This window comes from Macrobrachium nipponense, chromosome 21 (genome assembly GCF_015104395.2).
Source record: "Macrobrachium nipponense isolate FS-2020 chromosome 21, ASM1510439v2, whole genome shotgun sequence".
Lineage (NCBI taxonomy): Eukaryota > Metazoa > Arthropoda > Malacostraca > Decapoda > Palaemonidae > Macrobrachium > Macrobrachium nipponense.
Window position 1 is genome coordinate 18,803,594 of NC_087212.1, and position 23,924 is coordinate 18,827,517.

The 23,924-nt window shown below is 34.6% G+C and overlaps 1 protein-coding gene across 6 annotated transcripts in view; it reads left to right on the forward strand.

Annotated features, from left to right (window-relative positions):
- Positions 1-23,924, forward strand: part of LOC135197820 (FHIP family protein GJ17503-like) — a 246,217-nt gene that overhangs the window by 197,667 nt on the left and 24,626 nt on the right. For all 6 annotated transcript variants that reach the window (XM_064224955.1, XM_064224954.1, XM_064224959.1 and 3 more), the window contains 3 exons: positions 13,130-13,308; positions 18,140-18,305; positions 18,766-18,889. In XM_064224955.1, coding sequence (XP_064081025.1) covers positions 13,130-13,308; positions 18,140-18,305; positions 18,766-18,889 — 469 coding nt within the window. The remainder of the gene's footprint in view (positions 1-13,129; positions 13,309-18,139; positions 18,306-18,765; positions 18,890-23,924) is intronic.

Genomic DNA, 23,924 nt, shown 5'->3' on the forward strand with positions numbered 1-23,924 from the left:
GTTCTATCTGCAGAGAACTAAAGCGTGCAGAGGTTCGTCTGACAATTTGTGGTGTTCAGTGAGGAAGCCTGATCTTCCTATGTCGAAAAACGCACTGGCGTTCTTCATCAGAAGTACGATTAAAGAAGCTCATGATAAGTGCAGTGATAGTGATTTGAAGCTTCTGAAAGTGAAAGCTCACGAGGTGAGAGCTATTGCTACTTCGGCAGCTTTTCACAAAAATATGGCGCTCAAAGATATTTTGAATGCCACATTTTGGGGAAGCAATTCGGTGTTCGCTTCACACTACCTGCGGGAGGTGAAAGTGACATACGAAAATTGCTTCTCCCTCGGACCATACATTGCTGCAGACACTGTTTTGGGGGCAGGAGGTAACACTCATCCTATCCTTTAGGGATTAGGGGGGTTTTTAACTTGTGTTTTATGGTTGTGGTGTCACCGCCTGGGGCGGGTCTCCCTTCCATTAGCTTAGTTAAGTGGGATACCTTTGGTAAACTAAGCCAGGTGGTGGTATTTTTGTCTCGTTGCCCTCATTAGTATGGTCCATGGTCTAGTCACGTCGTGGTCTCGCCCCTGTTGACAGATCATCTGGAGTGCACCAGCTTCATAGGTCTCTACCTTGCTGGCAACTCTAGTAGCACAAGCAGACTTACGTGGCAGTAATCACGAAGCCAGCTATGCTAACAGGTAAGGAACCAAGGTATCAAATATCTGCATATATGTGTTTCCTAAATCCTCTATTCTGTCTCTCCCACCACCAAAGGTGGGATTCAGCTATATATATATCTGACAGGTAAGTTGCATGAACACAATGATATTGTAATGATACAATTAAGTTTGTTCATACTTACCTGGCAGATATATATATAGCTGATAATTTCTGACGACCGACAGAATTTAAAACTTACGACACACGTAGTGGGAGTCAGGTGGTTAGTACCCATTCCCGCCGCTGGGAGGCGGGTATCAGGAACCATTCCCATTTTCTATTCATAATTTTTATTTCCACTGTCTCCTGAGGGGAGGTGGGCGGGTAATTAATTATATATATCTGCCAGGTAAGTATGAACAAACTTAATTGTATCATTACAATATCATATTTGAGCTAAGGGATGTCTTTATAAACAATCATTCACCACCTTTCCCAATTAGAGCTAATAGACTGTTCTAGTCATTGAATATAAATATACAGTGGACCCCCCGTATTCACGTTCTCCAGATTCGCGGACTCACACATTCGCGGATTTCTCTGGGGAACGAAAGTTTCCCTGCATTATTCGCGGAAAATTCGCGCATTCGCGGTATTTTTCTATGATAAGTATCCACAAATTCCTGGTTTTTTTTGATGAATTTCATCATAAAATGCACTTTTTGTGATAAAACTATTAAAAAAACCAAGTATGAACATTTTTAGTGGGTTTTTCTTGAGTTTTAACTAACAAAATAGGCTGTGTTTAGCCTTTTCATAGGGGTTCCAAACATTCGCGGGTTCTAACTATTTACGGGGGGGTCTGGTACGCATCCCTCGCGAATACGGGGGGACCACTGTATAAGTACGTACCTCCAAAAGCAAAGTTGCCACCCCATTGTACTATGATTAAAGTAAGGACTTGCATTCACTTAAAATATTTATCAAAAAGTTCCGTATATACCTCAGAACACCACAAACAATAAACCATAGAACATATAAGACAAATAAGTTCACATTATGCAATATATACTGACAGGTCTAAATCGCACAAGTAGGATATGCAGTTATATCCCAGAATAAAACATATAAATTTTCTTTACCCAGTAATGCCTCAGTCTCACAGCAGAGTTGTGTGCAATCAAAGTAGCTATCAGAATTATAAAGCAAACATCATTCAATAATTTTGTGATTTTTAGCGACTCAAGGAGCGCTATAGAAGCTGTTAAGAGTTACTATCCAAAAAATAATATTGTACAGCAAATTCCATTTGAACTCCACAAATTGTATAAAAATGAAAAAAATATTGAAATATGTGGGATCCCTGCTCATGTGGGGAAAAGAGGAAATGAAGAGGCTGATAAAGCAGCTAAAGAAGCAGTCCACATGATAAAAGCAAATGTAAACATCCCTACTAACGATAATATAAGGTATATAAAAACAATAATTGTAGATAAATGGCAAAACGTATGGAATGAAGAGCCTGAAAATAATAAATTAAAACAAATAAAACTGGATGTTAACAAATGGAGTTCAGCGTATCAGAGAGAGAGACACTCACAAGTAATCCTCATGCGCCTCCTTATAGGCCACACACTTCTGACACATGGGAACTTGATGAGCAACCCACGTGACCCTGCTCCCAAGTGTTCAGAGTGCAAGGTGTTGATAACTCTCAGACATGTCTTGTGTGAGTGTCCAAAGTATGACCAGCAGAGACTGTCAACTTTTGGAAATAAAACAATAACGGAAATTTTGTTAGAATCTTTTACATTTTCAGTACATAGTTCCGATTTTTACTTTTCTGAGGAACTGCAAATTAATTGATAAAATATAAAATATTAGCATTTAGTGAATTTTAAAACAAAATTCAAAAAGTTAAAACTAATTATGATTTTTAATATACCATTTTAGTACGTATGTAATGGGGACATGAGTAAAGACATGTTCCAAATATAGGTAAATATCTATTAGCCACAACATCACAAGAAAATGAAAATAATTTAGGAACGGCAATACGTATATGTCCATAATAAAATTATATATGACAAAGTAGATATAGATTACACTGAATTGCAAATTTCTGCAAAAACAGTGAAAATAGAAAATAATATGTTTGATATTATTAACTTATACAGCCAGCCTAATAAAAAGTATGATTTAAACAAATTACAGAAAATAATAAAAGAATTTAAGAATCCAATATAAATTGTAGATTTCAATGCTCACAATCCAATATGGGACACTATAACAACATTACGCCGGATAAAGACGGAGCAAAATTAGAACACTTAATGAACGTTAATAATATATGTTGTCTGAATGACAGCAAAGTAAATACATATTATTCCAGAACCCATGGAACATTTTCCTCAGTAGATGTCACCCTTTGTTCAACAAATATAGTTGACAGACTAGATTGGAATATATGTGATGATTCCTACTCAAGTGATCATTTTCCCATAATAATATACTTATTAAATAATGAACCAAAACCATATTCTTCACATTATAACATGCAAAAAGCAGATTGGGACATTTTTAACTTGCATACCAAAAATATACCACCGTACGATTATTTGAGAAATCACAATGATACAAACAATTTCTTTGTCTCCTTCGTTAAAAAGGCAGCAGACAAAGCTGTTCCTCAATCAAAACCCCATAGGACAAAACAAAGTCCCCTGGTGGTCAGATGATCTATCTGAATTAGTACGAGAAAAACACTCTCTAGCAAGGTTAGATACTATAAACAGAAGATTCAATAAAGTTAATAAATCAAAACCATTCTTAGAAGAAAATATATTAAAAATGACAATTTTACTTTTAGAAATAGATGTATTAAAACCTTTATATAATAAAATATCAGCCAAATTTAAAAAAAAGGGGTTGTGAAAGGTAAAATAATATCTTGGAGGTCATATGTCAGAAATAACAAGCAAAACATCCATTCAAAAAGTATGGGAAAAATTCAGAAAAATAAATGGAACAAACATTAGACCACCCAGACAAGCTATATTAGATAATGGAAATTAATTTTTAGATCCCTTCGAAATAGTAACATACTTGGGGCAAGTTTTGCCAAAATAAGTAGTAATGAAAATCTAGCCAAACATTTTAAAAAAGTAAAAAACAAAGCAGAATCTATTATACTTAATTTTGAGACAAAGGAAGATATATATTATAATAAGTTCAATATGGAAGAGTTAGAATATGCTCTCTTGAACAGCAATAAATCTCCCCCTGGAGGTGATGATGTTTGCTGTGAGATGATCTGCCACCTAGCACCTTTGGCAAAATCATACTTATTAGAATTAAAATTTTACAATCATATATGGCTCCAAAACCTGTTTCAAGATGAATGGCAAAATCCAATAATAATTCCTATACCCAAACTGGGAAAAGATGCTAGTAATGTAAATAATTATAGACCTGTCTCATTAACAAGTTGTATATGCAAATTATTGGAGAAAATGGTAAATGCATCATGACTTATGTGGCACATTCGTGAAAATAAAATTTTAAGTCCTATACAGTTTGGTTCAAAATGTAATAGGTCTACATTAGATTCTCTGTGTAGTTTGGAAGACCATATACGTAGAGGATTCAAAAGAAAACAAATTACAATAGCTGTCTTTTTTGACATTCAAAAGGCATATGACACTACATTCAAAAGGCATATTAAGATCGTTTCATAATAATAACATACGTGGCCATCTTCCTAAATTTATTAAAAACTTTATGACTGACTGCACTTTTCAGGTAAAATTAGATAATGTTTTTTCCAAAATATTTCCATTTGAAAATGGAATTCTACAGTAACATGCTACCAGTTGAAATTAAAAATAACTTGTATAAGGATGATTTTACCATATATATTATACTGCATCACACATACAGCATGCAGAAAGAATGATTAATAAAACTATAATAAAAATAGATGAATGGGCCTCATCAGTAGGTTTTAGATTTTCCATAGAAAAAACCCAAGCTGTCATGTTTTAAATAAGTAAAAATTGGAAAAAAGGTGAAGAAGCAGAATTAAAAATGAGAAACCATAATATATCAATTAGCCAAACTGCAAAATTTTTAGGTTTGATATTTGATGCATACCTCAACTGGAAAGCCCATATAACTTACATAAAATCGAAATGCAAAAGAGCATTAAGTCTAATTAAAAAAACTTTGCACACAAATTGGGGAGCTGATAGACATATTCTTACTATACTATATAAAGCAACAGTGTTATAGTATTGATTATGGAAGTGAAATATATGGGTCAGCTTCAGAAGCAGCGCTGAAAATATTTGAGCCAATTCACAACGAAGGCCTAAGAATATGCACAGGAGCATTTAGATCCTCACCAGTCTCCTCCGTGCAAGGTGAATGTGGTGATTCGCCAACAAAAAATCTATTTGAGCTAAGGGATGTCTTTATAAACAATCATTCACCACCTTTCCCAATTAGAGCTAATAGACTGTTCTAGTCATTGAATATAAATATACATTGGACCCCCCGTATTCGCGTTCTCCAGATTCGCGGACTCACACATTCGCGGATTTCTCTGGGGAACGAAAGTTTCCCTGCATTATTCGCGGAAAATTCGCGCATTCGCGGTATTTTTCTATGATAAATATCCACAAATTCCTGGTTTTTTTGATGAATTTCATCATAAAATGCACTTTTTGTGATAAAACTATTAAAAAAACCAAGTATGAACATTTTTAGTGGGTTTTTCTTGAGTTTTAACTAACAAAATAGGCTGTTTTTAGCCTTTTCATAGGGGTTCCAAACATTCGCGGGTTCTAACTATTCACAGGGGGGTCTGGTACGCATCCCTCGCGAATACGGGGGAACCACTGTATAAGTACGTACCTCCAAAAGCAAAGTTGCCACCCCATTGTACTATGATTAAAGTAAGGACTTGCATTCACTTAAAATATTTATCAAAAAGTTCCGTATATACCTCAGAACACCACAAACAATAAACCATAGAACATATAAGACAAATAAGTTCACATTATGCAATATATACTGACAGGTCTAAATCACACAAGTAGGATATGCAGTTATATCCCAGAATAAAACATATCAATTTTCTTTACCCAGTAATGCCTCAGTCTTCACAGCAGAGTTGTGTGCAATCAAAGTAGCTATCAGAATTATAAAGCAAACATCATTCAATAATTTTGTGATTTTTAGCGACTCAAGGAGCGCTATAGAAGCTGTTAAGAGTTACTATCCAAAAAATAATATTGTACAGCAAATTCCATTTGAACTCCACAAATTGTATAAAAATGAAAAAAATATTGAAATATGTGGGATCCCTGCTCATGTGGGGAAAAGAGGAAATGAAGAGGCTGATAAAGCAGCTAAAGAAGCAGTCCACATGATAAAAGCAAATGTAAACATCCCTACTAACGATAATATAAGGTATATAAAAACAATAATTATAGATAAATGGCAAAACGTATGGAATGAAGAGCCTGAAAATAATAAATTAAAACAAAAATAATTCTGGATGTTAACAAATGGAGTTCAGCATATCAGAGAGAGAGACACTCACAAGTAATCCTCACGCGCCTCCTTATAGGCCACACACTTCTGACACATGGGAACTTGATGAGCAACCCACGTGACCCTGCTCCCAAGTGTTCAGAGTGCAAGGTGTTGATAACTCTCAGACATGTCTTGTGTGAGTGTCCAAAGTATGACCAGCAGAGACTGTCAACTTTTGGAAATAAAACAATAACGGAAATTTTGTTAGAATCTTTTACATTTTCAGTACATAGTTCCGATTTTTACTTTTCTGAGGAACTGCAAATTAATTGATAAAATATAAAATATTAGCATTTAGTGAATTTTAAAACAAAATTCAAAAAGTTAAAACTAATTATGATTTTTAATATACCATTTTAGTACGTATGTAATGGGGACATGAGTAAATGTATTTATTGTGAGTAAATGTATTTATTGTGTGTGTGTTCTAGTATGAAAGCATTTGCCTTGGTGCAGTTATTTTTTTATGTATCCTGAATGACCAATTTGGTCCCAGTTCTGCCCTAAGGGCTAGACCTGGCATTTTATCTAATCCTTCGGGTCAGCCCTAGGAGAGCTGAAAATCTGCTCAGTGGTCAGGTTAAACTACTTTTATAATAATAATAATAATGAGGACTGCTGCTTGGGGACTGGGTTGGTACTGTGGTGAGGTGGTTATGTGCCCTCCGGAACCTGCTTCTCATCTATCTTTATTGGTTAGGCACCTTGGGATCATTCTATAAAGTGTAAATGGTTTTACCAGCAATCGATGTCTCCTTTAACACTAATGGAAGGGAGGTTAGCTTCCAATTTAAGGAGAATAACAATAATGGTATAGTAAAGATTCTGCTGTATTTTGTTCCAGTTTTAATGATAATGTTGGTCTGTATATTGTTGAACCTGTTGCATCAGACTCATTTTATTCCTTCCTTCCCTTTTCTCCTCTTAATTTATTTCCCTTACCCGTCCGTATTGTCTTTAGCTTTTACGGTTAGTGTCCTATCGTCTACCTCCTCAGATATTCTCTTTTTAACTTCTGCTTCATTAGCAGGCACCTCTATTAATCCAAATTTTTCTGTTGATGACTTTTGGTGTTGTGCTGCAGTTGTGTCGGCTATTATTTACCAAAGTTGGAGTCTTCATGGTTGGACCCTTTGAAGAAGCATGCTCTTGATGCTGGCAAGGTTCTTTGGTCCATGCTGAGGCAATAAATTTGCACAAGTAACTTTTTTTTGCTTTAGCTTAACAGGATTGCTCACTACTTTTGCACACTTAGTGAGTTTGTGGTGCCAGGAGGGATTTTGATTTTAGAGGAATCCTTGTAGTTTTGCTTGCTTTGATAAGCAAGGATGTATCACACTTCAATTTTAGGTATTTAACCAATAGGTGAAAGGTACAGTAAAACAATATTAGGAATAAATTATCAGTAATGGATGCCTAGGATACAACATGAATAATTTAAACCCAGATAAATGAAAAGTTACAATCTTCACAATATTAGCACACCTGATTGTTAACACTAGATAAGTGGTGGTAAAAAAAAACTAGGAAAGCAGTTATGGATTGGTAACTGATAATATTATTGATATTCAAGAAAACACAGAAAGTATACAAATATGTATAAAACCATATGTTTATATGTTGTTTGAAGTATAAGACTGTAACTATCTCTTCCTTTATGTAAAGTACAAGAAAAGGGGTTAGAGTAGATTAAAACCTACCTATGCTAATTAACTAGCTTAACAATATTTTAGTTAATATCAAGCAGTAAAGCATAAATACTGTACATAAAATATTGGAAAAATTGTTTAAATTTTACCCTTCCTGAAGAGTAAGATACACTTTAAAACAGGCTAAGATGGAAATATTTTCCACCTTGACTATTTCTTTCCATCTTATTACCATTAAGAAAAAGTACTGATAAAATCTGGATGTGATTAACATCAAAGTCAGATGTCATTAAAAAGAGAAAGCCCAAAGAATGTTGCTAAAGAAAAGTAGTAGGCATAAGTTTAGTTGATGAAAGTTCAGAGTACAGTGGTACCTCGCTTGCCAAATGTTTCTTATGTTGAACTTTCCATTTTTTGAACAAAATTTTCGATAAAAATTTTTTATCATTTGTCAAACAAATGCTTGTACTTTGAACTGACTGATTATCTAGTTTATAGTACTTGTATTTGATGGCTTACTGGGTCTTACAAGTTAAACTGTATTAAAAAATTTTCATTTACAATACTATATAGTTTAATGATGACCATATTTGACAAAATAAATAAAAGTACAGTAGTACCTCATACTTTCAACTTAATCCATTCCAGAAGGCTGTTCTAAGTACGATTTGTTCAAAATATGAAATCAATATCCTCATAATAAGTAAAGGGAATCAGGATAATTTGTTCCAGGCAACCCAAAAAGTCCCCCTTTTCACATTTTTTCTATTATTAATGTGTTCGTAAGGTAAATTGTTAGTATAAAGTAGTGAAACAGTAAGTTATATGAAGTAAGATTTTATAAAATTTATTTTTTCTCTGTACGATATACAAACTGTTTGGTAAAAATGGCGCCGGCCGGCGGGGGGATGGAGGGAGGACAGACAGGAACCCTTTGAGCAAACCAAATTGGTTGCTGTATGCAAAGGTTGATAAAATAAATTTTATTCACACACACACACACACACACACACACACACACACACATATATATATATATATATAATGAGAGAGAGAGAGAAGAGAGAGAGAAGAGATGAGGAGAGAGATAGAGAGAGAGAGAGAGAGAGAGAGAGAGAGAGAGAGAGGGGCTTATTTTTACAGTAGTAAAAAATTGTAAAAAGCAATTGCCACTAGATTGGTATTTTACAGTAACAAAAATAAGTGATTTCGGCAGATTGAGTGGAAGTGAAAGAAATGGAGGAATAATCATCCCAGATCAGCTGATAAGTCGGTGGAAAGCAGAGCCGTTCATCTCTTCTCTCTCTCTCTCTCTCTCTCTCTCTCTCTCTCTCTCTCTACTCTTCTCTCTCTCTTCTCTATCTCTCTCTCAGCACATCAAACACTGACTCGAGCAAGTTTTTTTTTTTATTGTATTGCATTTGTTTTAATGTTTTATCATTAAGGTAAATTTGTTTTGAAATAACATTTTATTTTTTATGTGAATTATTACTGCTTTTATGTACATATTATAGTAAAGATTTTACTGTCTCTTCTCTCCTCAACAATACCACGATTTACGATAACTTGAAATCATTCATTCATTATTCCTAAAAAACATAAAGGCTCCCTCCCTCTACCTCAAGTTAGTTGTGTATCACCGCAGTGTCGAATGATTTTGTTAATCATTGTGCTAAATTTTATTGTGAAAAGCTTTGTTCTTTGATTTACTGTTTTGTTAATATTGTTCAACTAGACTGTCTCACTCGGCGCACCGAACACTGTGAAATAACATTTTATATTTTATGTGAATTGGTACATATTATAGTAAATATTTTATTGTCTCTTCACTCCTCAACTATACCACGACGCATGAACACTTAAAATCATTCATTGATTATTCCTAAAAAATATAAATGCCTCCTCCCTCTACCTCAAGTTAGCTGTGTATCACCGCAGTGAATGATTTTGTTAATCATTTGTGCTAAATTTTGTGAATAGCTTTGTTCTTTCATTTACTATTTTGTTATTATTGTTCACTCAGGGCACTGAACACTGGCTCAATCAAGACTTTTTTTTTTTTTCCTGTGTTGCATTTGATTGTTTTTATATTTTATCATTAAATTAAATTTATGGGGAAATTCCCTTTTTATGTGAATTGTTACTGCTTTTACATGCATACAGTAATATTTTAACTCTCTCTTCTCCTTCTCTCTTCAACATATCAACACTCCCTCGTTCAGTCTCAAGTCAGCTGGGTGTGACGTCACTGTGGTTACATACAATGTTATACATCTTATGCCAAATGTTATATTGAAAGCTACATTTTATATTAAAGGCTTTATACTTTTATTTATTTTGTTGAATATTGTTATCAAACTATATTTTGTAAATGAAAAAGAAATGTAATATAGTTTAACTTATGAGACCCAGTAGGCCATTGAATACAAGTATAAACAATCAGTCACTTCGAAGTACAAGCATTTGTTCGACAAATGATACAAAATTTTCTCTAAAATTTTGTTCGAAAAACAGAAAGTTCGACATAAGAAACATTCGACAAATAAAGTACCACTGTATAAAGCCTTTAATATAAAGTTTAGCTTTTAATGCAAAATTTACCATAAAAGATGTATAAAATCGTACGTAACCGCAGCTGACTTGAGACTGAACGAGGGAGCGTTGATATGTTGATGAGAGAAGGAGAAGAGAGTTAAAATATTACTGTAGGTATGTAAAAACAATACCAATTCACATAAAAAAGGGAATTTCCTAACAAATTTAACGATGATAAAATATGCAAACCATCCAATGCAATGCAGAAAAAAAAGTCTTAATTGAGCCAGTGTTCGGTGCGCCGAGTGACACGGTCTTGTTGAACAATATTAACAAAATAGGAAATGAAAGAGCAAAGCTTTTCACAATAAAATTTATCATAAACAATCAACAAAGTCATTTGTCCTTGTAGTGATACACAGCTTACTTGAGGTAGAGGGAGGGGGCATTTATATTTTTGAGGAATAATGAAAAATATGTACATAAAAGCAGTACCGATTCACATAAAGAAATTTATCTCACAATAAATTTAACAATGATAAAATATGAAAACAAACAAATGCAGTACAAAAAATAAAAGCTTGCTCAAGTCAGTGTACGGTGAGCTGAGAGAGAGAGAGAGAGAGAGAGAGAGAGAGAGAGAGAGAGAGAGAGAGAGAGAGAGAGAGAGAGAGAAGAAGGCCTCTGCTTCCCACTGACTTATCAGCTGGGCTGGAATGATTATTTGCCCATTTCTTTCACTTACACTCAATCTGCCCAATCACTTTTATTTTTGTTTCGGTAAAATACCTATCTAGTGACAATTGTTTTTACAATATTTTACTACTGTAAAAGTAACTAAGCTCTGTAATAAACAAACTGGCACCACTTTCATCTAGTGCATAACTTCAATTATTTGTTTAAACAGCTTCCTTGTGAAAAGTTATTTTATCTCTCTTTCCTTTTCTTGCATTCTTGGCTTATTACTTATTTGTTTGCAAAATCCTCATGTTTATTTTAAAAGCCTGCCATTTGCAAGCAGTAAGTTGATGTATTGTGGCATGATTAATCTCTTATGTACACTTAAGATCCAAGTGCAAACACGGTGATTACTCTCTCTCTCTCTCTCTCTCTCTCTCTCTCTCTCTCTCTCTCTCTCTCTCCTCACACACACACATCACATTACACACACACACACACACACATACACACACACTATCGATTCCTTTGATTATCCTTGTAACTAATATGTGAATAAAACTTATTTTACCAACCTTTGCATACTGCAACTAATTTGGTTTCCTCAAAGGATTCCCGTCTCTCCTCCTTCCAGCCCCCAGCCAGCCGAGTGCCATCTTCACCAAACAGTTCATAAATCGTACACAGAAAAACTACAATTTTGAAAATTTTACTTCATATAATGTAATGTTTCATTACTTTACACTCTTAATTTAACTTTCGAACACATTAGTAATAGAAAAAATGTGAAAAGGGGGACTTTTTGGGTTGGCTGGAACAAATTATCTTGATTCCCTTTATTTCTTATGGGGATATTTGTTTCATATTTCGAACAAATCATACTTCGAACAGCCATCTGAAACTGATTAAGTTTGAAGTTTGAGGTATACTGTACTCATAGCATATGAGATAGTTGTTGACAGGGCTGCTGAGGTTTCCAAATGGTACTAGTGTTGTGGGAGAGTGCTGCTGTTGGGTTTTTCTTAGTGAACAACATAATGAAAGTCTGGTATTGGTATATCTCAGACCTTCATGACAAAAAATTGAAAATTAGATGGGAAGTTCCTGTCTTATATGCAAGCATTAGCAAACTTTCAGAAATGTGAGCAAATCACACCAAAATTCATATTAGTTGGTATTTTTAATCTCTTGGACTTGAATATTGCTCATGTAAAAAAAGAGCATACATAGGTTGATCATTACTGGAAGATAGAAATCTCAAGACCTTTATAGAATTAATATCAAATATAATATCCATATTATTCAGTGAAAATAGATTATAGGCACAAACATATCTAAATTTCCCATCCATATTGTTTCATGGTTAACAATTTTGATTCATAGATGTGTAAATTTTTTTTAAGGCAAAATTATCAAATCTACAATATTGATTATACTAACAGTATTATATTTGTTTTATGGTATATTTTGATGTTTGACTTAAAGATATGTTATATAATACCACAAGATAAAAATAAGACCATCATGTGGCAGTGTTGTTTAAACTGTACTAAAATCTAGGTTCCAGCACAAAGCCAGTAAGACTTCTCAGCCTTTTATTTTGTTATCTTTAATAATCAAGTTTATTCAGATTTGTTTTCTACCGTATCATGTGGCTCACATAAAATGTGATTGAGAATAACATTTTATTTTACAAAACTAGTTCATTTATAGGTTTCTCAATACAAAGAAGAATATCATTCAAAAGTATTATTACATACATACATACAGTATATATCTGAAATTAAGATCTAAGCAACCCAATTTTTGAGATCATGGATCTTTTCACAAAAATTATGATTCTTCCCCTTGCAGCTTCTGTGTTTTACATTTAGATAACATAAGTGTTAACTTATTGAAAATTGTTTGTATAAATTATGTTGCAAACTTGCATTTATTGTAATTGGTGCTGTATTTTGGTGTTATATTTTGTGGGAGTACCCCCTTTTCAACGTGTACTATATATTTCATTTTATTGCAGGTCCTTTCTTAGAAGCCTTAATGTTACGTATTGATCAGATGTTGTCATCAAGTATTCATGTAAACCTTCTTGTCACAACTATTGTAAGTCGATTAGCTTCATATCCAACACCGCTCTTAGCATCATTATTGCTTGATGCATCTATTGTCTTCCAGCCATCTGTACGATCACTGGTGCAGGTCAGTATTTAGTGTCAATATGGAAAGAAATGTTAGTTTTAAATTTGTATTTATTAAAAAAAGTTGTCAAAATGTAAATTATAAATAATGGATTTGTATGAAAATAAATGAATCTTTAATTAATCTTTAAAGAAATTACACTTTTTCATAGAATATTGTAAAAGAAATTTATTTAATTTTATGAAACCCATTAATTGTGTTAAGAGACCCAGCTACTCTCACTGGAAAAGTTAAATGAGGAAAGATTCCAGTTGTATGGACAAGAAAAGTGAGACTTAGGGGCTGGTAGGAGGGAACTCTGTATATGAGTGATGTTCTTATACGGAAAAACTAATTTTTTTTTTTTTTTTAAACATTCGTATAGCAATAAGTTTTGAGCCACAGGCACACTTGGCAGTTGAGGAAAAAGTAAAAGAAAGTAAAGGGATTGTACATGATTTATTGGTATTTTATCTTCCTGTTTACCTTCTTTCTGGTAAGTAAAGAGAGTGATTCCATTTTCTTTACCTTGGTTGGGTTTGTTTGCCACCATAGTGTTCATATCACTTGGGTTGCTTGAAAGTATTACAGTAGTTCTTGTATTTCACAAGAAAATTTGTAGTTCTGTCTTTTCATTTGTGCAGGATGTGTTCATTCTCAAGTAAACCATTTCCTGAAACTAGATCTTATAAGAAGACTCATTTTGGGAATATTTTCTTTGATTAAGCATGATAGAGCACACAATCTTCATGTATAGGTAAAAAATGTGGCATGGAAGATCACTACCCTTGTATAGCAGTTGGCCTTTTTGATGTTATGAAACCAGATAATAAGCACAGGAACAGGAAAGAAGAAGATAGGAATAGAAAACATCTTATTAAAGATGTTTATGCTGATGTGGAATAGATAGTTCAGGAACAGTTAGGCTTGAATTGTGAGGAAGTGTTCTTGTTGATCACTCCAGAGCAACCCTACACAGCCATGTCTATTCCCTATCTTCCTACCCCTCTTCCTGCATACCCTGATCATCCTTTCCAAGTTGTTCCCTTTTTCCTGTTTGACTTTCCACATAGGTGATAGAGGATCTGCCTGCACACCCTTCCATACAAAAGCATGCCTCTAGACTACAATGTTAGTTCAGTGACTTACTTTGAGAGCTGTCTCCCAGGGAACTAAGCCATGCCAATGGATTGAGGGTTGTTCCTCCTGCCACCTCCATTGTGTTCACTTCCAACCCTAACACATGCAGAGATAGGACTCCCTTACCCCAAGCTGGGTGGGTAGGACAAAATCATCCATACATCCTTTTGCTTTTCAGAGCAGCACAAGTAACAGTTTGATTGATTAAGGTACACTCAACCTTATATTTTTAGATACTGGTAGTGTTCAAGTTACGATAATCCAATTTTACAATGGGGTTATCAATTAATATTGATACAACAATATTTTGAACACATTTTAAAATGTCACTAGCAATGGGTGTAGACAGCAGCGTACAATCAGGGAGCGAGAGAGACCAAATTACAGTAGCCTAACTTTATCCCATCTTCTAGTTAAATAAGTTCAAAAACAGCAAAAGAGAACAATGAAATTATTGTTTTAACGTTATACTCATTGTCTATATATATGTAAAGCCTTTAATAACCGAATCGAATTGGATAACAACAACATCCATTTGGCTTGTATTTCAACCATAGTACAATAGTAAACAGTTACCATAGTTATCTTATACTAAATGACGTCATGTAGAATAGGACTGATATATTTTTATGTAATAATTTTATTTGCTATAGATCAAAGATCAGCAAGGAAATATACTGTTAGATTTAAACCAAGTTGTAGCTGAAGCTGAGAAAACTGTTCAAGCTGCTAATGATTATTAACTTATACCATCAAACACAACCATAGATAAAATTTAGAGAAATTAATTATAATCAAAACTACTGGACTTTAGAGAACACATTTTAATGGTTTCACACTGATAAAAGATGAATATGTAACGTAAAGCTTGTATTATGATGAAATTGAGTAAAAATAGCCAACGAATCACATAATTTTTTTACACAGTAAGCATTTTAACAAAAAAAGTAATGCAGTTCACAACAAGATGTATTCAAGTCATATTTCGACTTGAAAACATGTCATGTTACGAAAAGTGACCTTGCCTCATATAAGTAAAGTACAGTCACCTCTCAATTGAAAACGCATTATTTAAACATATTTTTCCCATTGAAATAACAGAAATAAGGGGGTTACGTTCATGGACTTGGGGAACTCTGTACTTCTTTGCAGTACTACAACCAAATTGGATAACAGCAACATCCTTTTGGCTTGTATTTCAACCATTGTACGATAGTAAACAATTACCGTAGTTATGTTATAAACAATGTTATGTAGAATAGGACTGATTTATTTTTTTGCAATAACTTTATTTGCTATAGATCAAAGATCAGCAAGGAAATATGCTGTTAAATGAAGCTGAGAAAGCTGCTAATGACTATTATTGTGCAATTCACCAAGGGTAAAACTCCCGTAAAGTTATGCCACCAAACATAACCGTAGATAAAATCTAGGGACATAATTTTAATCAAAACTACTGGGCTTAAAACAACAAATTTTACTGTTGTTTTCACGCCAATAAAAGATAAATAATGTAAAGCTTGTATTACGATGAAATCAAGTGAAAATAGTGAACGGAATCATGTCTTTTTATCTTTTTTTTTTTACACAAACATGCTCCCAGCGCAATCTGTTAACGAGAAAAATAACATAGTTCACAACAAGACTTATTCAAGCCATATTTTGACTTAAAAATTTGTTGTATTATGAAAAATGACCTTGTCTTATATAGGTAAAGTATCTAGATATTCATTTATGTTAACTAGAAGCAAGAAAATTCGCACAGAACTAAGTTAAGTACGACAAAATAAACTCGTGTTCGCCATCAGCTGATTTCCAAACCAAAACATTGACTATGTTATTATTTTATAACACAATAGTCTGAGAATACATACAATATTATTGGATATAGTGAAGTAATCTATAACTTTTTAAAAGATTCGTGGAAAAGAGGCATACATATTTGTTATGTGTGTAATTATACATAGCCATCAGCAGCTTGACATCGCTCAATTCTGCTGATGTCAGAATGAAGCTGATTCTCGTTTTGTGTCCATTTATTTTTTTTTTGTGTTATTAATAAAGAAGTAAAATCTTTCGCTTCATTAATAAATAGTTTTTCCCTTTATTAATAAATATATACTGTGCTATGTCTTTGTTTATGTTGACAGCCGTCGTCTGCAACACTATGTGCAATTAATTTGAAAACAATGCTTGGGGACCAATTCGCTTATGCTAACTAGAAGCAAGAAAATTCTCTCAGAATTGAGTAAAACTCGTATTCACGATCAGCTGATTTTCAAAATAAAACATTGACCACTAGCCTACATTAGTATTTCATATTACAATAATATGAGAATACATACAATATTATTGGATATAGTGAATGTATAACTTTTTAAAAGATTCATAGAAAAGATGCATGTTTGTTACGTTTGTATTTTTTAATTATATGTAGCCATCAGTAGCCTGACATAATTCAATTATGCCGATGTCGGAACAAATCTGATTCTCATGTGTGCCCTTACTGAACTATATAGTCAGAATGCATTGAACCTCCAGAATTGGCTTATATTAATAATTACTATACCGTGTATGTAGATAGCGTTATATACTGTAGGCTAGATACATGTACTATACCATATACCATAGTATACGCTAGGCTAACTCTTCTTAATTTTATTCAATTTCTCTTTGTACTGAATTTTCATAAGCCAATCTACATTGAACCTTGAGAATTAGCTGAAATTAATAATTTCTATATTGTATATGTATAAAGTATACTATGTAGTATAGGCTAGGTTACCCTATATGTAAAGACCTGTTTTCAGATCATGAAAGAAATGAATGACAATGTGTAAACTGGTGTAAACTCATTTGGAATCCTGGGAGCCCACATGTCTAACTCTGAGGCAAACACAGGATAAGAATTGGTCCAATCCATGAAGAAACAGCAGGAAATGCAGAGTAGAACTTATCCTCTCACAGGTCTTTTAAGTTGGCGGGACTGAATCTGTTTCACACAGAGTAAAGGCTAATTAGGATTAATAGGTTTGTATAACAAACGTGTTCAACACAAATGCACTCGTCAGTTCTCATTCCAAACAGAATGTGGGATGATGTATCATATGAGGGTCAAGGCATGCACAACAGGAGTCTTCATTCCTGATATAATAGACTGATGAAAGTGAGATTTGCTCAATGAAAATAGGGCAAAGTACATGTATGATTAAATGGTTTTGTATTAAAAAAGATTTTGTTTTGTAAAAACATTGTCTTTGCAATATGACCGTGAGAGAAATCGGGATCATTTTGCGCTTCAGTATTTCATTTGGACTGTCTTGTATTTGTCAAATTTTATTACACAAATTCTACTATTGGGTATTTTAGTTGCGTACAGTTAGTCCCCGAGTTACGATGGAGATCTGTTCCTATGGCTTGTTGTAGGTCAAAATTCAGTGTAAGTCATAACAATGGTTTTTGGGTATATGTCAGAACAGAAGTAACATTGGGTTTTCAGTTTTATGTTTGAAATGCATCATAACGTCAGGTTTTCTGTTATGTCAGAACCAGATTTTTTATGAATATTTTTGAATAACGTCGTAAGACAAAGGCTTATGTCGAGACTATTGTAAACCGGGTACTGCCTGTATTTTACTTAGCTTCAGTGGTTTTTTCACTTGTTTTTATTGTTTTATTTTTTAATCTTGTCCACTTAATTTTATTTTTCTAGGTGGTAAGTGGTTTGAAACAACGAATTGATAGCATCTTAGGTGCTGAAGATGTATCACATCTTATTGAAGCTCGAACATGGTTCATAATGCATCTAAGTGTACCTCGATATGTACCCTCCACCCCAAACACACCATCGGCATCCCCAGACACATCTTTAGTCAGAGGTGGGTTAACATAAAGTACATTGTAGGTAGAGTACAATACATTGTAGGTAATTATTGCAGTTGCTTCTTGCATCATTTTCCCTTCTTTTCTCTTTGTTTTTGTTGGAACTTCCACCGCACTGCTGCTTCAATGATCGTAGAAATTTTCGTTGAAACTTATGTCAGTAATATTTCTGGATTATGCTTACTAAGATTTCATCAGTTCCTCTCTCCTCTTCTCCCTTCTTTGGATCTTTTTCCATATGTCCTATTATAGAAATCCTGGAGTATTCCGCTAGTGTAGAATTAGTAAAGAAATTCAATAAGAATATTGTATGATATTAACATTGAAATGCTTCCTGCTAAAATGGTCTAGCATTTTCAAGGGCCTGGAATTTGTCCATTTGTGCCCATTTATGTATGTGATTCTATTGAATACTATTAATGTAATAGTCTTTTATCATGATTTTTATGCGTTTAGGTGAAGGGAAACGTCGTAGTCTGTCTCAAACTGTGTCTGCATTATTTCGTCGTACCACAAATAGTGATCGACCTTCAATAAAGGAAAGCCCGTTAGAAAACCTTCCTGATGGTTCTGGTTACAGGTATGTTACTTATAAATGATCAATTTTTCTTATCTTAAATTTGTTTAGCTTAAAATTTCCATTATTTCAAAATGAATTGAGCTTAGTAGAATAGATAAATTCTGATTAGTACTTGTAAATAAGGAATATTCATCATGCTTTGAATTTTTTTTTTAAGAAAGTTTAATTGCTTCGATTAATATTTGCAGTAGTTTCTACTTGTATATCACTTTCAGTTATGGGTAATTATGTCAAGTTTTTTTGGTTTGAGCTTTAATGATTTTCCAAGAATGTGTATGTATACTGTAATTAAGGCCACATGCAGGTCTGGAAATATTAACTTATCAGCTTCCTGTGGCAGGTACAGAATTTTTTTTTTGTCATTCCCTAAACATTTACATATGTTTCTCTTTCCAATTTATTTTTTCTAAATTGGCTGACCTTAAAGTTTGCCCAGTCACAGGGTTTTGTTGATTTATATGTACAGGTAGTGTTCGATTTACAATAATTTGTCTTACAAATATCCGATTTTATGATGGGGTTAGCAATTAATACTGATATAACAATATTTTGAAAATACTTTAAAATTTCGCAATCACTTGTAATAGGTGCAGCCCAGCAGTGTACAACCAGGCAGCAAGAGAGACAGACCAAATTTCAATAGCCTAACTTTATCCTATCTTCTAGTTAAGTTAGTTAAAAAAAGGAGCAAAAAGAGAATTATGAAAGTTTTGTATTAACGTTTTACTCGTTCGGTAAATGTGTACAGCCATGAACAACTGAACAAGAAACGTTTCGCTAAGTACAACCGAATTAGATAACAACCTCCATTTGGCTTGCATTTCAACCATCATACTATAGTAAACAATTACCGCAGTTATGTTATAAATGACGTTATGTATAATAGGACTGATATATATTTTAGGTAATAATTTTATTTGTTATAGATCAAAGATCAGCAAGGAAACACAATTGAATTTAAACAAAGTTGTAGCTGAAGCTGAGAACACTTCTTGAGCTGCTAATGACTGTTATTGTGCAATGGTAACAAAGATAAAGCTCCCGTAAACTTATCCAATCAAACACAACTATAGATAAAGTTGAGAGAGAATAATTTTAATCAAAACTTCAGGTTGTGAAAAAATAGTTTGCTACTGTTTTCACGGTGATAAAAGATAAATAACGTAACGGTAAAGCTCGTATTATGAAGAAATCAAGTGAAAATAGTCAACGGAATCACTTAATTTTCCTTACACAATAAACATGTCCACAAAACAATATGTTAACAAAAAAAATCATTTGGTTCCAGAGACATATTAAATTCATACTTTGGCTTAAAATTAACACATCTTATAATGAAAAGATGACTTTGTCTCATATAAGCAAAGTATCTAGATGCAAAATAATTCACTCCAGATTGAGTTGAATACAACAAAATAAACTCATATTCGTCATCAACTGATTTCCAAACCAAAACATTGACTGCTTTGTTAGTATTTTATGATACAATACGTAATAAGGAGAATATATACAATATAATAGGATAGAGTAATATATGATTTTTAAAAGATTCATGGAAAAGCATACGATCTGTGTAAGCCTTTTTGGGGTGTCTTTCTTTTTACAAATGAGTGCACTTTATGAAAACCTGCAAGAACATCCTAAATTTCTGCCGTTGTCATAGGGTTGTCCTCCTCCTCCTCTCCACTGCTAGAGAACTCTTGAACGACGTTATGTTGCATGGCCTCCAACTCCTTCAGGTCATCCGTCGTAAGCTCCTCTTGGTGCTCCTCAAGAAGGTCGTTGATGTCGTCCTCGTCGACGACCAGCCCCGTGAACTTGCCGAGTGCAACAATCTCTTCAAGATCTGGTTGCAAAACAGTTTCAGGATAGTCAGCTGTTTCTGAATATGCAGCACCAGCTTCTCCCACGTCGAATCCCTCGAAGTCTCGGGCGGATACGGCATCAGGCCAGAGTTTCCTCCACGAGCAATTCAAGGTTCGCCTCGAAACCTCCTGCCAAGCTTGGTCGAGGAGTCAGATACAAATGACGATGTCGAAATCCTCCTTCCAAAATTGACGCAAGGTGAGGTTTGTGGTATCGGTGATGTCGAAACATCTCTTGAAAAGATGTTTCATTTACAGCTTCTTAAAGTTCGATATCACTTGCTGATCCATGGGCTGGAGGAGAGGGGTGGTGTTAGGCAGAAGATAGAGAACCTTGATGAAGGAATACTCCGCTAGGATATCTTCCTCAAGGCCAGGAGGGTGGGCTGGGGCATTGTCCAATACCAGCAGACATTTCAGAGGGAGGCGCTTCTCTTCCAAGAATTTCTTCACTGTTGGGCCGAAACACTTACCCACTCCGTGAACAAAAGCCTCGATACCCAGGCTTTCGCATTAGCCCTCCACATCACTGGAAGCTTCTCCTTAAGCACTTCGGAATGATAGACCAGTAGGGGCTTCACCTTGCAATCCCCACTGGCGTTTGAACAAAGTGCAAGCGTAAGCCTGTCTTTCATAGGCTTATGCCTGGGTAGCTTCTCTTCCTCCGTGATGTACGTCCGACGAGGCATTTTTTTCCAAAAAAAGCCAGTCTCATCACAGTTGAAGACTTGCTGAGAACTGTAGCCTTCCTTGGTCATCAGCTCATCGAACGTCTTTTTAAAGGCTTCGGTCCGCTTTTGTGTCCGAGCTGGCAGCCTCCCCATGCCGCACCACCGAATGGATGCCAGTCCGTTTACGGAATTTCTCGAACCACCCATGCCAAGCCTTCAACTCTGGGGTTGGCATTGATGTCCCTTCTCCTCCATCGTCTTCGGCCTGGGCAATCAAATCGCTGAAAATAGTGCTGGCCTTGTGGGAGATTGCCGTCTCCATTATCGTATCGCCAGCGATTTTTTTGTCTTTTATCCAGACAAGAAGAAGCCTTTCCATCTCGTCATGCACGTGGGTCCTCTTGCTGGACAAAATAGTGACGCCCTTGGAAGGTGTAGCTGCTTTGATGATATCCTTCTGCTCAAGGATGGTGCCTATTGTCGACGGATTTCGGCCGTATTCCTTGGCGATCACACTCAATCGCATACCAGCTTCATACTTTTTGATAATCTCCATCTTTGTCTCCAAAGAGAGCATCCTCTTCTTTCCGTAAATTTCAACTTTCTTGGGACCCATGACTACTATATACTGTACGTAATTTACGTATAAGTAGAGTAAAGTTCTCACACAACACGATAAAGAACATATACTGCAACGAAATCACTAACGAATTTACGTTAATAAACTAAATCGTTAGAACTAATGAATACCGCGTGCGTACAGTAACGATACTGGGATGAGTGGCCGAGGAACGCTGCTACGTAGTAGATGCATGATGGGAAGGATGCTGACCAATAGGAGAGAAGGATCTCATGGCGGTGACTAGCATCAGGAACCAATGGGAGAGCAGGAGGATGGTGGCGAGTCTACTCAGTTGGCGGCGTGCGAGTTTCAAAATTATCGGTGGTCCGGGTGAATCTCGGACTTTACAGCAACAACCTTTCGTATCTTGAAAAGTTTTCGTATGTAGAGCCCTAAAATTTTCCGTATTAGCTTTTGTATCTCAGGTTTTTCGTAAGTTGAGCCTTTTGTATCTCGAGGTACCACTGTACTGTGTAGTGTATGGTATGCTACCCTATATGTAAAGATGGTACTGATTACCCTAGTGTAAGCTAGGCTATATTCGAGATACGATTTTTTCGACGTATGATGGGTTTTTCGGAACCTAACCTAATCGTAAGTAGGAGAATACCTGTATGTATAGGGCAGCCTGTAAAGGTTATTATTTGAAACTTTATAAGTTTGGGTTGCAAATGCTATTATTGTGTTCAGCAGGCTCATATAATTATCATTTCATAGTTAATCCTCTTTCGCCGACTGGACGTATTTTACGTCTACATTTTTTGTCTCCCGTGTGCCGACTGGACGTATTTTACGTCGACTTACAAAAGTTTTTTTAAAATTTGCGGAAAAATACTTATAGGCCTACCAGCCTAAAACTTTTGAATCACGCTCCTTGGGGGATGCTGGGAGTTCACGGATCAAGCTGTTGTTTTGTTTACAATCGTTACGCAGGCGCGCAAGCGCGAATTTCTTCTTGCCGCACTAAAAAGTATCTGTGACACATCTCGGAAATTATTTCGTCACTTTGACATAATTTTTGTACCATTGTAAATTAGCTGTTACATGAAGTATTATATATGAAAATGTGTGCATTTTTATGTAGAATACAACAATAAAATACTCATGATTGTAGCTTTTATCAGTTTTGAGATATTTTCATATAAATAACGATAATTGCCAAAATTTCAACCTTCGGTCAACTTTGACTCTACCGAAATGGTCAAAAAACGCAATTGTAAGCTAAAACGCTTATATTCTAGTAATATTCAATCATTTACCTTAATTTTGCAACTAATTGGAAGTCTCTAGCACAATATTTCGATTTATGGTGAATTTATGAAAAAACTTTTTCCTTACGTCCGCGCGGTAACTCTTCCGAAAAAAATCATACATGCGATTGTGGTAATGTTTGCACCATTTTAAAATTAGCCGTTATATAAAGTTTTATATATGGAAATGTGCGCAATTTCATGCACAATACAACTTAAAACAACCCATGGTTGTAGATTTTATCAGTTTTGAGATATTTTCATATAAATAACGATAATTGCCAAAATTTCAACCTTTGGTCAACTTTGACTCTACCGAAATGGTCGAAAAACGCAAATGTAAGCTAAAACGCTTATATTCTAGTAATATTCAAGCATTTACCTTCATTTTGAAACAAATTGGAAGTCTCTAGCACAATATTACGATTTATGGTGAATTTATGAAAAAAATAACATTTTCTTTACGTCCACGGAGTAACTCTTCCGAAAAAATCATACGTGCGATTGTGGTAATGTTTGCACCATTTTAAATTAGCCGTTACATAAAGTTTTATATATGAAAATGTGCGCAATTTCATGTAGATTACAACTAAAAATTATTGAAGGTTGTAGCTTTTCTCATTTTCG